This window comes from Scomber japonicus, chromosome 1 (assembly GCF_027409825.1).
Source record: "Scomber japonicus isolate fScoJap1 chromosome 1, fScoJap1.pri, whole genome shotgun sequence".
Classification (NCBI taxonomy): Eukaryota; Metazoa; Chordata; class Actinopteri; order Scombriformes; family Scombridae; genus Scomber; species Scomber japonicus.
This window is the reverse complement of record NC_070578.1, coordinates 20,477,813-20,495,497: the sequence shown is the minus strand read 5'-3', so window position 1 is coordinate 20,495,497 and position 17,685 is coordinate 20,477,813. Positions and strand designations below refer to the sequence as shown.

General features: G+C 39.7%; 1 protein-coding gene across 5 annotated transcripts in view; it reads left to right on the top strand.

Annotated features, from left to right (window-relative positions):
* Window positions 1-17,372, top strand: part of furina (furin (paired basic amino acid cleaving enzyme) a) — an 80,354-nt gene extending 62,982 nt beyond the window's left edge. For all 5 annotated transcript variants that reach the window (XM_053323458.1, XM_053323492.1, XM_053323467.1 and 2 more), the window contains exons 8-16: window positions 582-754; window positions 1,904-2,116; window positions 3,962-4,062; window positions 5,206-5,309; window positions 5,554-5,671; window positions 8,577-8,756; window positions 8,844-8,968; window positions 10,508-10,630; window positions 12,323-17,372. In XM_053323458.1, coding sequence (XP_053179433.1) covers window positions 582-754; window positions 1,904-2,116; window positions 3,962-4,062; window positions 5,206-5,309; window positions 5,554-5,671; window positions 8,577-8,756; window positions 8,844-8,968; window positions 10,508-10,630; window positions 12,323-12,930 — 1,745 coding nt within the window. In that variant the 3' untranslated portion in view covers window positions 12,931-17,372. The remainder of the gene's footprint in view (window positions 1-581; window positions 755-1,903; window positions 2,117-3,961; window positions 4,063-5,205; window positions 5,310-5,553; window positions 5,672-8,576; window positions 8,757-8,843; window positions 8,969-10,507; window positions 10,631-12,322) is intronic.
* The last annotated feature ends 313 nt before the right edge of the window (window positions 17,373-17,685 follow it).

Genomic DNA, 17,685 nt, shown 5'->3' with positions numbered 1-17,685 from the left:
TAGTAAATACTAATAATATTAATTTGTATGCAATATGGTTTTTCTACAAAAAAAGTTGAATTGTGTCATTACAATCCTTAAAATTACATTTACTCGTCTTCCTTCATTATATTATATAAATTCCAGACACTATATGTATGTGTATGTATATGTATGTACAGTATATTTACACACTCTGCACACACATCATTCTGCACAGTGAAGCTAAAACATCCAACTGAAATGAACATTAAGTGAAACACATGTTTGAGTGGAGGAGGACATTAAGGTATTCCTGATGTGCATTTTGGACCATTTACATCCAATATAACTTACACTAGATTTACATTAACAATATACTGTATGTATTTCTACATTTAGATTTGCATAGAAAATCCTTAATTTAAATAAACAAATAAATAAATGCAGATGCCTTTTTGTTTTGCCCATAATACCAGCCTTGTCTCCAGTTTCACTTTGTGTCTCTCTGTTCATTAGATGTTCAGTTTCATATTTTCTATTACTTGTTTTGAAATTACAGTAATAAAAACCTTCCCTGTTTTATCATCTGGTCTGTTTGTGTGTGTGTAACGTGGATGCAGGTGTGCGTATGCTAGACGGCGAGGTGACTGACATGGTGGAGGCCCAGTCTCTCAGTCTGAATCCCCAACATATTGACATCTACAGTGCCAGCTGGGGCCCGGAGGATGACGGCAAAACTGTCGACGGACCTGCCAAACTCGCCAAAGAGGCCTTCCTGCGCGGGGTTACAGAGGTGTGTTTGTGTGAGACAGAAATTATTTACTGCCTGTGTGTGGCTTCCTTTCAGCAGTCAGTAATTGAACTGGTCAAGCATGAGAGGACACAAGCGGAAAGAACAAAGCAGTTTTTGACCCTGACAATTATGAATGGAAGGGAATGTCCTCTGAAAGGCAACAGGGAGGAAAATCTTAGAAAGTGATTAGAGGGCAGCACTGACAGAAATTATGTATGAAAGCAAAGTTTTCTTTAAACTTAAAAAAAAAAAACTTCTTGAAGGACGATTCTTAAACTGCCAGCTCATCTTCATCTCTCAGTCAGTCAGTTACTGCTTCCTGGAGCTTAAAATTACTTGACAAGTCCAACAAAATACTGACAAACGAACACCTAACTGAACAAAAATGCATAAAGAAGTATAAAAATGTTATCTAGTCTATCAGCATGTAACAACAAAGCAACTTCAATGTCAGCCCGTCATGTAATCAGTCTTGATAGCAACTCTTGTCTTAAGGCATGTGGCACACTGGGACTGTGACAAGTACGTAAAATGAACAAGTCAGCAGATTAATAAGCATACGGATCACACCCCAGCCTCTCACATCTGCACTCCATGAATAAACGCATCCATTCAGAGGACACGGACTCTTGTTATAGAGCAGTAGGATTCAAGGCATGTGCCATAAAGCTCATTGGAGCCGCTGACACTGACTACTAAGATAATTGCCGCAGTGACAGCACTGTCAGATGTCAGTGGGTGGTGCATAGCTAGGTTTGATCAATGCAGATAGATGGTGCCACTCAATACAATAAAGCAGCTCTTAGATGAAAATTATTGCACTTCAAAGGCTGAGAGGTTGGATGATTTATTACAATGAGCTGTTGTCATATAGTGCCTTTTGTATTGCATTGCTGTCATGCGATATTTAGCTCTTTTTAATTTACCGAGTGACCACCCTGGCTTCTGTGATGTATGCTGAGTTTTAATGGGCCATTTTAGAAATGAGCCCTGAAATGAATTTGCCCTCCTATAATTGGGATTCCTATTAAGACTGAATGACTTTTGTTATTTTTCTTTTCTTCTGGTTGGAGGTGGTTCAAAGCATGAATGACAGGGGTCTGTGGTTGTCTTCTTCCATTTGTCTAAATGCACTGCCATGTTTTCCAGGGTCGTAGTGGTTTGGGCTCCATCTTTGTGTGGGCTTCTGGGAACGGAGGGAGGGAGAAGGACAGCTGTAACTGCGATGGCTACACCAACAGCATCTACACCCTCTCCATCAGCAGCTCCACTCAGAACGGCAACGTCCCCTGGTACAGCGAGGCTTGCTCTTCCACCCTCGCCACCACCTATAGCTCGGGGAACCTCAATGAGAAACAAATAGTGAGTTGTGGTTGTATGTGGTGTGTTTCTGACACAAGCTGAACTTCTGCTTCTATGTTTATGAGAAACTGTGTAGAATGTATGTGAATATATAGACTTGATTCACAGTGTCTATATACTGTATTGGCTGGAGGTAGTACTAAAAAGTAGTCCAGTAGAAGTCCAGGCTACAAATTAGCTGTTTTTTGTTTTTTTGTTGGTCTTTTGTTCTTCAGTTAACTGACTGATTTGATCTGTAGATTGTCATCAAATACTGGAAAAAGCCAACATGTCCAACCAGCATTCTTACAACCAGCAAACTTACAGATATTCAGCTTACTATCATGGAAGACAAAGGAAATCAGAAAATATTCATATTTGAGAACCTAGTGCTAGAAAATATTTGCCATTTCTGCTTTAAAAATAACTTACCAGGATGAATTTATTATTTAAATAACTGCAGAATAATTGTTGATCGATTAAGCAATTAACTGAATGATTTAAGCTCCACACATATAATGCATTAAGATCTGCATTTTTATTCTGTACCTGCTGCATATAATGGCTCTCCGCCATGTCTTCTCTGTTCTTCTCCTCCATTCTTCTCTGTTCTTCTCCTCCATTCATTCAGTCTTGCACCATTAAAATGATTATGAATAGTAGAGCGGCTGAAACTCCATCTGGCAAATCTGTTGCCGTTTAACATTCTTGTCACAAACACAAAATCACACAAACTCTTTTCTTTCACTAGCATACAGTCTAGCAGCCAGGCCAACTGGACGGACAGCTTATGACATCTCCCTGACATGTGGCTGGTCCCTTAATGCTTCAGTGCTGTACTCATTTAATTGTGCTGTCACTCATGAACTTGACAATGAAGAGATGGAATAGAAGAGGGTTAGACTGCCGGGGTGATGCAGGAGTGAATATCTTAATGCCTGTTTAGGTTTTTTATTACACTTATATTTTCCCTCTCTTTTATTATAGAGTGTGTGGATATGTTATGCTCCTAAAGGCATAATTGGACCATTAAAATCTGTTCTGCTAGTCCATTTATTATTCTGTTTGTCTTTTAAGAGATTTTTGGAGGTTCTGGAGGTCAGCAAACTGAACACACTAATATATTTTAGCTTTGTATGAGTCTTATCCCGTCATACATACTCACCTCCCCTTGTAGAACATACAGTAGTTATATCAATCAAGTGGCTGGAGGTTTTTTCACGAGGTGGTGTTGTGTAACCTTTATCCTTCAAGAGATGAGTTTTGCTGAGTGCAGACTTTTTCCATCTCTCTTTGTATTCATGCGGCTGTAGTAAATCACACCTGGGAGCTGCCTAGCTCAACCACAGTCCTCTGCTGTGGGTCACTGAGGAGATTTGCTTCATGTTCATAGAAGTCTCACTGGTAGTTGTTGAGAAAGGGTGAGCATGGGATATATGATTTTCCCTGCTTTGATTTGGCCAGCTGGTCCAGGGAGCCATGCTGAGGACTTTTTGGTCACAAGTTCCCACCGTTTTAACCATTTTTCTACCTCCAGAAAACACATGTATGTGATATAACAATAGAGGAAATGGAGCAGAAGAGATAAAGGGCTTCACTCACTTAAAGGAGTTCTTAGTGATAAGAGTTCATGCTGTCTTTTGAATTAACTTTTTATCTTGCAAGCATATACGTTGTCTGTTTGAGATATTGGGTGATGGACCAAAGTAATGAAATTAAACTAGAGGTTCTGGCCTTTAGCTTATGTTCCACTTTATAACAGTAACAAATGACATCTAAGCTTTGTTTCAAGAATACTTTATACCTTTTTGTCAGTTTGTGTCAGAGCTGTCTGTCTAAACCCAACGTGATTCATCTTCCTTTTAGGTGACTACAGACCTCAAATCTAAATGCACAGACTCCCACACAGGCACCTCTGCCTCCGCCCCGCTGGCTGCTGGGATCATCGCTCTTGCCCTTGAGGCCAAGTAAGTGCTTATCACTATTTTCCTGAGAGTCTCAAAAATCCTTGTACTTCTCCTGACTCCTACAGCTTGGTTCTAACACTCCCTTAGCACATTTCCGTGACTTTTAACGATTAAAATCAGTTAATCCCAGGAAAAAGAAAAGTGTTAAAATACAATTTGTGCAGAACAAACTCATGATTTAACTGTGCAGTAATTATTCTAGAGAAGGATTTGTCATTCTCAGAACCTACATGGACACCAGAAATATTGAGAAGGCATGAGTAATGTGAATTAATGTCCTACTTTTATCAGTTTCCAACATGCAGTTAGTGGTTTCCAAACTGTAAATTGGTCATTTAGTGGGAACAGGTTAAAAACATTTCTTGCTTTTTGTGCACAGACTGCGAGAAGCCTGATTATAAATTTAACATTCTGGTACTAAATCAAGTTTAAACTGCTTATGCTTCAATTCTAGTTGATTATCTTGTTTTTATGAATTACTTTTTAACCCTGCTGGCTGACACATTTTTACAGTGCATTTATAGAAATAGCACAATTTGATGTAAGCACTAATCATTCTTATCCAGTCATGCAGCACTAATGGAGGGATAAACATGAACATCAGAGCAGCCCTGAACATTAGTAATTAGTCTTGTGACGAAGCTAAGTGAGGTGATAGAAAAGGCTGCAATTAGGAATGGATTTGATGAGTAAGTTATTGATAAAAGTTACTAAATATAATGTTATATTATGCAAATCCATGATTAGAAATCTTGATGCATGTATGCAGTAATTCACTGCAGAGAAGTAAACACTGCAGTGACCTCCAGTTACCCTTTTTTTACAGCTTTTTTTAAACTTGTGTTGCTGTAGGCAGAATAATCACTTGACACTTTTTCAGGTTTTTTCTTTAGATGACATTTTGCAAAGGGGCAGAAACTGGGTTCAAACACATGTTGACTGAGGGTTTACTGTCATTCAGGAAAGAATGTGACCAGTATTTCATTGTTTTGTGTATTTAATCAGCTGTCCACCTGCAGGTTAAGACTGCAGGACGTATTGTCAGAGGTGTCTGTTTGATCTGTTAAGTGCCTCCACTTGGTTTTAAGCTTACCGTGTGTCATTTTATGTGGCTGTGTGTGCTTGCTTATACACATTTTCTAGTAAAAACCTGACCTGGAGGGACATGCAACATCTGGTTGTACAAACTTCTCACCCTGCCCACCTGCTCACCAATGACTGGAGAACCAATGGGGTTGGCCGCAAAGGTACATCAACTCCTTCCAAGTTCACTTCTGCCCTCTGCAGCTTGTAGATGCATTTGAGGCTCAGTGTTATATTATGCATTTAATAAAGCAAATTATGATTAGAGATAAAGGCACTGTTTTAGTGCAGAAAGCATTGTGAGGTTACTTACTTGAAACTTGTCTGAAATGTTTGAGCTGGAAGAATGAGGATGTTGCCCTCAGCAGTCCAGCATTCATGTGTCTGTTTCTTCTTTTCTTTCTGCAGTTAGCCATTCATATGGATATGGACTACTTGATGCCAGTGAAATTGTATCACTGGCAAAGACATGGACCAGTGTGGGGCCGCAGCGGAAATGTTTGATCTCCATGGTCTGTGAGCCGAGGTTAGTACATCCCACACACTCCCAAACACACAACACACAGTAGCTCACTGAATTTACCTCAACAACCTGAACATATCAGGGCTGCCACTGTTTCACATCTCTAGTTTAAAGTAATACATGTAATTTATCTTCATTCAAACGCAATCCTCAAAGCCTAATTCTAAACTACATGGTAGAACAGAGATACCACCAGGAGGGCAAGCATGCCCATATACATGTATTTTTAATGCCTTAGCCCATCTATTCAAGGCTTTTGTTTTTCATCCCATGGATGATGGCATATTCTTTACTTCTTTAAACTTCTTCTTTGTCTTTTCAACCACCCAAGAGCACCAGTGGTTGTGGTGGACACCAGAAGAGCTTCTGTTCATATTTCTTTTTGCCATACATGTACACGGGAGAATCGTTCATACATTTATGGCCTCACTTGTGTGTCAAGCAGATGTTACTGTGAAGCAGTCGCATTTTACAATGTTGGCAAGCAGCCTCACATTTGTCCATGATTTTTCCATCTTTGGTGTTTAGTCCAAGATACTTCCTCACATTAGTGAGATGGTTTGTTGTCACAAGTATCTGTCCAGCATGGATTTCTACATCTCTCCATTTTGCATTTGGATAGAGAATATTATTTGCCTGGTTTACTGATAGGACAGCAGTACATACAATGAGCCAGATGGACAGTGCGTTTTAGGAACGCCCCCTGCTGGAATACAAGACACATGTTGCTAAAAATGTTGATTTTGTAGTATTTGGTATAAGAACAGCAGTTTTAATGTGAAATAAAAAAGTGACTAACCAGAGCTACAGTATATAATTTATAGCTTATGTTTTATTAGAGTGTCCTGGCCAAGATGGCACATAGAAGATACAACTTTCAAATCATTATATTTATATTATAAATTATATAACTTTTAATAAAATGGATAAATCATCATAAGAAAGATCATTTATAATTGTTAAAATAACAGCTGTCAATATTCTATTACAAAGAATACCATAACAGATATACAGTAAAAACGCTGTTACATAAATTATTTTAAGTTTGACATAAACTTGGCCTCTGATTAAGCAGCATGAATGAGATAAGTCTGGGTGTTTGAGATGCAGTGAGTGATAAAAGACACACAAGTTAAACTCATCCATAACAGAGCTGAGGAGTAGGTGATGCTCGTGTGTAACGGAGCAGTCATGCTTTGCTGCAGTGACACATGTCTTAATCTTGAACTTGAGCTCTGGGCGCCTGTTCAAATAGTTTGTCGTTCTGTGTGTGTGTGATTTGCAGTGTCTTGGCCCAACTCGAGACAGAGCATTTTAAAAGACGAATCATTTGCCGATACATGTGTTCCCATCTCTGTTAAGATTCGATATTTCTCCTCAGCCATTTTATTCCGTCCTTCTTGGTGTCACAGTCTGAACACAGTTTGATGTCTCCTCTTCATTATGCGCTCCTTGTCACTTCTCCTTCTCTGGCTATGAGGTTTTTTCTCTTTTACTGCTGCTATGAGATGCTCAGAGCAGATGGTTCAAGCATCTGGGAGCAGCAATCAAGGCAGGTTATTTAATTTACATTTTAGGTGTTTAGCTGACTCACTTACCCAGAGTAAAAATAAGTAAGCAGGTAGGGGCTCAGTGTCTTGCTCACTGTCAATTACATCCAGTGATTACATCAGAATCATGACAGTGTACCAAATAGGAGACATTTCAGAGAAAAAAAGCACTATATCATATACATTACATATTCAACAGTACGACCACGAATACGATGACTTACTTATTGAAGCTTGTGCAGCTGTGAGATGACAAATTAAGTCTTGAGCAATATTCTATTCATCAAAAGACTTGTTCATTAATTTCAGAGAGTGATTTTGAATTTTAGCGGTAGGGCTACCCTTGTGTTTACCTTTGGAAAATGGAGTGTGCTTTAAAGCATGATGTCTTTGTAGAAAGCTCTTAAGCTTCTACAGTATCTAAGCAAACAAGTCAGTATACACGCTTTGTTTAAAATAGGTAACAGAAAGATCTCGCATTGCTGCAAGTAGTAATAATCTTAGTATGACATACCAAATCGATGGCAGATCTCAAGGAGTGTGTGTGTGTGTGCAGCCGTCCCACAAATTTTGCTTCTCCCAGATCTTAAATCACAGACACCTTTTCCAGAGTGATCAACGGGCAACGATTAATCTACTTCATCAGCCATTTGTATAAATTTCCATTCCCTCTTCACGTTTTCTGACTCTACATTAAAATACACGTAACATAAACCCACATATGCAAATGTTCAGGTGCTGCTTTGCTGTCAGCTTGCATTATCGTTATAATGTGGACAGTCTATTTATGAGTCTTTAGCATCTAAAATTGTGCAAAGAGTCAAATTAACCTTTTAGAGGGTTCCATTATTAAGCTGCTGAACAAGGCCAAAGGAATTTATAGTCTTTAAATGCTTCATGAAAAATGTATTGGACTGGACCTTGAGGCAGTGTGTCTTAAAACAGCAAGACAGAAGTGATCACACTATATCTTGTCTATAATTTGGGCACCTCATTGTCACTAAAGCCCCACGCCTTCCACCTCCTCAGAATTGTTGTGGACGCATTTAATCTCCTAAGCGGATTTAGGGGTGGAGTAAAAAGAGGCGGGTGTCTGCTTTACTTCCGCAGAGGACACTGGTGCTACAGGTTGTCAGACACTAATCCTGTTCAAGGTCACAAACTGTTCACCCTTCATAGACTCGCAGACTGGCCAGGAGCTAAATGTCACACTTGCACAATTATCTGGAGCAGACGCTACTGTAGCTTATTCCAAGCTCAGAACAAGTCTGTAATGATTTTACTGGCACACAACCTACGACTAATGCATGCCGCTGTCTTAACGTGTCTTCTCATACATCCTTTCTCATGTTTGACAGGAACATTGGCAGTCGTTTATCGATTAACAAGAGTGTGGACGCGTGCTTTGGCTCAGACGCTCACGTGACCTCATTAGAGCATGTCCAAGCCCGACTCACCCTTTCTTACAACCGGAGGGGAAACCTGGCTATCCACCTCATTAGTCCTGCCGGCACACGGTCCACACTGCTGCACCCCAGGTACAAACGTCACAGCTGGACATACTCATACACATACAAGTTGATAAACACAAACCGATCACCCTCTTGCTTGCTGTTTTCCCGCAGGCCGCATGACTACTCATCAGAGGGTTTTAATGACTGGGCTTTCATGACCACCCACTCCTGGGATGAGAACCCCAAAGGGGAATGGACTCTGGAGATTGAGAATGTGGCTGGTGCCAGTGACTATGGTAAAACATCTTTCTACCTCTGTCCATAAGATAGAACATTTTAGTTGATTTGCCTGTTTATTTATGTGTTCGTAACTAGAGTTTGGTACTGTGTGTTAGAAGCGTTAGAAATCAGAAGTCAAACATAATAAATGAGGAAGAAAGATTTGAAGTAAAAAAAAAAAGTTTATTGAAATGAACGAAAGAAATGCAATTTGGATAAAGAAATGTCATTTATTTTGAGTTTTTAGAAATTAAAAACAAGCAGTAAGTTATGTGTCTCCCTCTATTATTATAATTGTATTAGTCATATTTCTATTATTATTATTATTATTGTTTTTGCATATCTGTCTCTCTCTTCTCCTCCCTCTTTCTCTGTCAACCCAAACAACCCAAGTCAAGGCAGGTAACCACCCACCTAATGCCCTGCTCTGTTTGAGGTTTACTTCCCGTTTTCATTACTGCTGTCACCAAGTGCTTGTTCATAGGGAAATGTTGGTTCTTTTTTGGCCATATTTGAAATGACTGTCCATGTCTAGGTTCCAAGGGTATACACAGGCCAGAAGATATAGAGTTCAGGTGGCTCCTGCATCTAAAGCGTCTGTGCTTTTGTGCTTTGCTGTACAGCTGAGCAGCTGAGCAGCTGAGTGTTCATGTCTTTTGGGAAAACAGTTCAACATTTGCCTGATTAAATATTTACCTAAGGATGGACTTAGAGCTGGGGGGCAATGACTTAATGTGTAAAAACAAGAAGTAGGGAAAAGTCAGCCCTAGTCTCTACAAGAAATTAACCAGCCCTTATTTCCCTTATCATTTGTTAATCAATCAAGTCATGTTTCTAAGACAAATGACCAGATATTAGCTTGTTCTTCTAAAATGTAAGGATCTGCTTATTTTATATGTTTCATATCATTGCTAATTGAATATCTTTGGATTTTGAACTGTTTGTTGGTCAAAACAAAACATTTGCAAATGTCACCTTGAAACTGATTTGGCATTTCACTTTTCTGACATTTTATAGACAAAACAATTAATCATTTAATTCAGAAAATAATCACTTTTACATTTCAGTTTGTGTGCATACAAAAAAAAGAGATATATGCTAAATAGGTGAGCTTTAAAGATTCTGGTAGCAACCATCTGCCTTTGGACTCATAGGTCCACCCACAACAGTGTGTTCAGAAGCGAATAAAACCTCACAAAAAAGATAGTCACATTTCCATCAGCAGTAAGAGGTGATTTACTAAAATGGAACCTCTCAAAAGGCCCCACACTCAACTGATTCTTCAGAGATGTGCACTTTATAATACTCTTATTAGGCACAGAGTGAAATCATGCCGTCTGTAAATTGCTGCTCATTTCAAGGAGTCATTTTCTGTCACTTAATGCAGAATATCTAAGAGTTGACAAGAGGATACATTTACAAAATCCACTCTAGGGAGTGCTGGAGCCTTACTGTTTCTGACAGACCTACTTTCTCCCTGGTTCATTTCAGATTTTCTTTTTCTTTTTTTTTCTTTTTTCTTTTTTTTAAAATCTCTATCTCATCTTTCCACTCAGGCACTCTGACCCAGTTCATTCTGGTGCTGTATGGAACCGGCTCAGTATCTTCCAGCTCCTCTGAGAAGGCTCAGCCTGGAAATGGCAGCTGTAAGACATTGGACCTGAGGCAGATATGCATCGGTAAGACTGATGTCATGTTTCACTAACAGAAAGTTACAGTTTCAGCAGACGAGGTTGCTTAGTTTAACAAGTCTTTTCATTCTCATTTACAGCTCAATATTTTTATTTTTGGACTCCACTAGTATAGCTCTTCATGTCTCACAGTTTAAAACAGTCTTTATTTATCTTATGATGGCCCTTTATACAACTGCTAAGTTTAGCCTCTGTCCCTAACAGGCAGTCTTAGCTCCTATCTCTTAAAGGCCCCACTCCCAATGAGCCCACTCTGTTCTGATCGGCCAGCCTCCCAGAAGCTTCCTGGGGCAGCTGTATCACAGTTGTGTTAAATTACCACCAAACCCAACATTTCCTGCCTAACTACTTCAAATTAAAAGGTTTGAAATTATTAAATAACAAAAGACTTTCATTGCGAAGAATTTACAGGTGATGAAACGTGTTCCTCACTAAATTAGAAGAGCTAAAACCTGGTTGAAAAGACAATATATGGAGATACTTGGAGCTATTTGTTCAGCGGATCAGTTAGAAATAACTCAGGCAGGAATAGTACAAACCGAAACAGCCACAGTGATGATGATGTTTGCGCACCTCCAACACGTAAATGACTTATTTTACTTTGCTATGTAATGGAAAAATCCTCACGACATGAGGAGCTTGACTCAAGTCATGGCTCAGCGGGACTACCCACAAAACAATGGAAAAACACCCTAATGTTAGTGGATTGGAGCAGTGAACTCACGCGCTGTGTGTGTGGAGCAGATGACCATATAATGAAATCCATCAAGACATGCAACATTTTAAAATATATGTATGACTGGAAATAAAGAAAAGTATAATAGGTACCATTTAAATGAAGATCTAACTTCTGATGGGATCAAATAACATTTCACTCCAGATCTCTTTTTTAATAATCTCATTAAAATTGAATAGTGTCCATACTGCCATCTCCTACCTAGTCCTAGCACTTCTATAGGCAAGGTCTAAAGACACCTCTGACAACTCTGTGTAGTCCACATTTTATGTCTGAAACAGTGACAGTCTGACCCCTACAGGCTGTCAACAGCACTCACATGCTGACAGAGAAGACATACAACTCAGACAAATTCAGCATCATTAGAGCATGAACTGATTATCATTTCATATGTTGTTATTGTCATGTATCATCTGGTTCTTGACACTGTCTTTGTTCTCATAATCACAGTTGTCATTGTTTTGAACAAGTTGACAGTAAATCTTCCTCCTCTTGTTGGCTGACACTCCAGCTGTTGGCTCTGTTACCCCCAGCTCCTACAGTCTGTTAATTGCCAGTACAGGCAATGGTCTGCATCAGGGCCTACTGCATATGGAATGGGTCTGTTGACTTAAACATGCTGCACTCAGCATATAAATTTCAAAACTTACTGTGATCATTTTTTAGTAAACAAAAGCAGTAGTAACAAAATGAAACAGAGCAACTTGAAAGCTAAATTGCCTTGAAACTTTGTCTCATATTTTCAAAATATCAAACAACTCATGGATGAATAAATACTGATAGGTCAAAAAAAAAAGCTTTGTTGTGTTAATTGTGCTCTTGCTGTCTGCACCATCTCGGAAGGTATCCTGGTTCTCTGTTCAGTGGTTCTCTGACTCATATGTAGAGGTAAAACATGTGTGCAGCTCGTCATTTAACTTTCGGTGTTCTTTTCTGTCTTGCAGAGTGCAATGCCGGCTACTACCTCTTCCAGCAAGGCTGTGTGAAAGAATGTCCAGCAGGCTTCTCTGTGGGCTCACAGCCCCTCAACTACACAGTGGGAAACTTTATAACACCAGCTTCCGTCCCAGCCTGCCTGCCCTGTCCACCTCCCTGCCTGACCTGCAGCAGCCTCAGCCCTCGGGCTTGCCTGTCCTGCCTCCCACACAGCTCCCTGGATCCTATCTCTGGCACCTGCCTGCACCTCAACCAGTACATGCGCGAGTCCCCTGGCAGCTTCATGGTGGGCCACGGTGACCCTGCATTGCAGGTCAACCTCAGCTCCCGGCTGCCAATTACCATTGCTGTGCTCAGCTGCATGGCCATCATTGCCACCTTCGCCGGCATCTTCCTGCTGCTGCAGATCCGCTCTGGCGCACTCATCAAGTTGCCATCTCTGGAGGCTGGCAGTGGCATCGGGGGCAGCTTCAGCCTGGGGGGAAACAGAGTGGTTTCGTACCGTGGCATCCCGACAGTGTGGGGGGATGAAGGGGTAAATACAGACTCCGAAAACGAAGAGTTTGACGTCCAAAATGAGAGGACTGCCTTTATCAAAACACAAAGTGCTCTTTAATGCCTCCCCCTCATCCCTCTCTGTCTCCTGCTTTTAAAGTCCTCTCACCACCAGTAGTCTGATAATTCAGGGCTGTGATAAACGTCCTTTCACAGTCCTCTTTGGTTTTATTTCTCACCCCTTTTTTTTCTGTCTGGCTTACCGGCTTCTCACCTGAGTCTTGCTTCGGGATCATGTCTTCTACTCTGCTGTGGGAGACCTGATGGGAAGCTGCTGTCTCTCGGAGCTCGGGATGGCCCGAGTTTTGCTCTGTTCACACTTGGGCGCATTTCTATTAAACTGGCTCTCTCCCTCCTCTTGCCCTCAGTCACGAACAGTGTCTGTCTGTGCAGAGTCCATTTCCCCCTCCAGCTCCAGCTCTTTTTTGTTACAGTAAACAAATGATTATTGTTTGCTTTCTTCCTCTTTGCTTTTCCCATCAGTCTCAGTGCAGTAGCCAGAAGAGATTGTTGAATGTGAGGACCACAGATGTGTGTGCGTTTGTATGTGTGCACATGTCTGAATGTGTCTGTGTGTATGTGAGCGTATAAATCTGTTGAACAGTGTAGGCTCTTTTATAGAGAGGCTAAAGCTGGTCCAGTCACAACTACAACTTCAACTATTAAGTGATAATAAAAAATGTGAATTGTGGCATGAAAACCGATTTGGAAACATTGATTCTCTCTGAAGTGTCATTTAGTGACATAAACAAAAATTCTGTTGAGAAAATCACCATCTACTTGCAGTGAATCACGTTTTAAAGTGCATTTTATATATGCACAAATCAAAAGCAGAATATATGTCAAGAAAATTACTTTAATGGCTCATAATCATGTATAACCAGTCAGAAAAATGAAGCTGACTGAGAGCTTTCAGGTGTCACCATCTGTCATTGATCTGAACAATTATATTTACTTTAAACAGAATGCATCTTTCATACAGACACTTTATTATACATACAGTTATTATTGTAGTTGTGACGGAGGCTTTTGTTCTTCCGTTGTACAAACAATCTGGAAAGATGTCTCGCAGCTCTGGCAGAACAAACTGTGAGTCACACAACTAGCAAAGCTTCCTCCAGCCTTTTGGGATTCAGGATGGACTCTGGTTTGGAAACTATAAATTCTCCTGCTCTCAAAACCTCCCAGCCATCACAAAAAATAAGTTAAATTAAAAATATATTAAATCAAAATCACAGTCTACTCGATCAGCCCTGAGGCGCAATCCCTTCCAGGGATATTTAATTTCTGCGTCTGATGTGCTCACATCCCCGGGCTGAGAAAAGCAGCAGAGGTGCTGATGAGACCCAAAACAATCTGTGACTGTTGAGCACAAGAGCTTCTTAAAGCAGTTGGCAGGTGTTGAGTTACCTGTGATTGATTTCTTGACAAAGCAGACACAGCAAGAATACATCAATGCTTTCCCTTTGTCAGAGCACATTAGCACTACAAACACATGTTACACATGCCTCATATCATAATGACAGAAATGTTGATGGATGCGTGTGTGTTTGTGTGTGTGTGTTTATTGCATATGATGTTTCTCTGCTCTCTGAAGTGAGGGTTTCCTTTCCTCCTTCGTCTCACAGTCTCATCAATGTCTCTGCACTCACCCTCCAGTCTTCATCTAATCTGAATTTCAGATGATCTCTTCAGCATACTCGCCAATTAATTATATTCTGAATGATACTGCAGCAACTATTTATTCTGAGAGATTTTAATCATACCTTTAGGGAAGATTGTTTTTAAAGTGATTTCTCTCCTGGGCCAGTTATCATCTAAATTATGCATCTCATGATTTAATCCAGTGTAGCCATTTTGAATCCACTGATCTCCTTTCTATGTTGAAATTATTTTTTTCATTTCCAGTACAAAAACTGTGGAGCTTTGCTGAGAGAGGTTGTCATGGTGATGACATGCATACAAAACTGCAGCTGCTCATCCTTTTATCTACCTCTCATATCATTCAGCAAGGTTTCAGATGCCGTTAGAGGAGCTGTTAAATGATTATAGAGGTCAAATAACATGTAGGACAGATATGAAATGTTTCTCGGGGAGGATACGCATCTATAAAATCAAATATAGGTTTTAAAAGAAAAACAAGCAATTGCAATTCTGAAACTGTAAAGCTGCTGTGTAAATTTTCGTCCCTAGGATGTTATTGCCTTTGGTATCAGCATTTGTGTGCAGTCACACCTGGGCTTTAAGACCTGTTGTTGAAGATAGAATGGTTAGAAGCATCATCCATAATTCTTGTTGGCCTGTATTTAAGTGCCAACCTAAAATTATATTGTATTGTTTTTTTTTTGTTTTATTTTGCTCGGGTGGCATCATCTGAGTTTAAGACCTTTTTATTAAATTACTGTCATCGACAATCAAACCATTTCTTTGTTTACAGATTGAGAAAGTGCACTAGCACACAAATCATTTTAACCACTTGCATTGGAAAGCCTTCATAGAAGGGATCATTCATAAATATGCAGAAGCAAATGTGTTTTAAATTGCAAAAGTATGTTCAGAGGTCATTTGCTCATTCAGACCAGGCAAGATATATGTACGTGTATATGTATGTGCATATGTATGTACGTATATATTTATGTATGTATGTACGTTGGTATGTATGCACGTATGTAAAAATTGAAAAACAACAGATAATCCAACAAAAAAGGTTTCAAACCAGTAACTCCAAAAAATCATGTTCAATGGACGGAGAAAGATTGGTTTGTATGCTCTCAAACACAGCGCTGAGCCAGGGAGCTTAATTTATTTCAGATGGCTGGTGCAGGTGTAGCACATTTGGCTTATCACAGTAGCTTCAGCCATGAAGCACTAAACTGGATTGGAAACCAGCCTGTGAATATCGATGCAGAGAAATGCCCTCAACAGGAACAAAGCTAATGTGGCCACAGAATAACGAGTGTATGCTGCAGGGCTTTGTGTGATTTACATTAGTGCCTACTGCCATTTAGGCTTTGATTAGCCCTAGTTTAAGGGGGATGCTAATTTAAAAATAGGATAACTGCAGCCTCAGACAAAATCTTATTGACTTCTCAGCTTGCTGTGAAGTGTGTAAACAACAGATAATGGGCAAAAGCAGCATTTTCTTAAACTCTGGAAACTCAGTTTGCTTTTAAAGAAGAACTATGATGTTGGACTTTGACCAATTTGTTGCAAATTTGTACTGACTAATTGATACTCAGTCTAGTCATAATTATGCATTGTGCATCTTTCCTTAAAAACACCAAAAATGATATTGCTTCCAGAGAGACTGTGGTTTCTCCTTAAATGTGGCGTTTTAGGTTCTGACAGGTTCTCTGCGGCTCCTCGAGGGCGCACATAAAATGATTTATTCATCTTAGCTTGATGTTGGATTCACTACAGCTTGAAAACTCAGAAAACTTTAAACTGATGAACTCTGAGCTCTACGCTTTCATGTGCTTAACTTTAAGAAAATCCTGAATGCGGGCTGCATTAGGGAGTTGCTGAAAACCATTTGCCACCACCTCGCCCCTTTCAATGAATGAATGTGATGGAACTACACACTAAAAAAAAAGTTTAAAAAAAAAGTAGTTCTCCAACTGTGCCAGAAAGCGACTCATAATTATAAGGCCACCACTTCACTGGCACTAAAGTGTGAAGTGTGTTTAGTATAGAAAGTAACAGAAAAAATTTGATCATTGCAAATCGACTCCTTTGATTATAAAGAAAAGACTTGCTCGTGGGCATGATTGAAGCTTTTCTTTATACCGCTGATTTATTTTCAAATGGAGCTCAATATTACTTCAGTCCTGCCTTAGGATGTAGTCTGAAGTGATCAATATGAAGTCATATGGAGTTAATAGGAGCAATATCTTTGGCATAACCAAAGACAATCATTTTAATGCTGTCTGTCTCGTGTAAAGACGTTGTTTTGCTTTCAAGTTGTCACAATCCATCGACCCTTTCACTTTTGCTCAGAGTGTTTTGTTGACGTCATTCTGTCACTTCTGCCTTTTTAAAGATCTGCAGCGACACCCTGTATATGTTTAGCAGCTGTGGAGGGAGGAGGTAGAATGTATCCCATCTCCATTAACTTAAGGGCTGAATCAGATCTGCGTGCGTCCCTGTGTGCACATGCTTGTTTAAGTATAAAAGAAACACTTTGCGATGGTGGGGGAGAGGGCAGATAGTGGAGCAGCCTCAGATGACTCTGTTGACCTCCTCCTGCCTCTTCATGAGGTTCCTGGCCTGTGGCTGCACACAGTACCTTACAGATTTGTGACCTATGAATAATGTACAAGAATGACTATCTTACATGGGACATAACTCTAAAATAAGGCCTATTTTTGTACTATATGAATGGTGCAGTGTAATTTTCTTGTAATTTAAGGGTTTTTTTTTTTTTGCTCTTGTTTTTTCCTTTTTATTTAATTGATGTCAATTATAGATTCTACTAAAAAAAATAAAGATCTATGCAAATTTGAATGTGTTTTCATTTACTTAAACGCACTTCTGTCGAACTTGAAATGAATGTAGGTTAATGTGTGGTAACTGCACTAACCCTGACATTTGGACATCAAGCAGCCATTACCACATTTTACCCACAGTGCTTCAGTGACAGATACTGTAACTAAACATAAATGCATTTCCTCTGTTATGTAAAAAACTGTTTGAGTTGCACTGCATTGTTTCCTGTATCTTCGTCCCTCTTCTCTCTAGCCTGTTTAATGAGTGATTTTGATGATTAATGGCTTGTGTAATTAAGAGCTTGCACCCAACACCAACGAAGTCATAAATA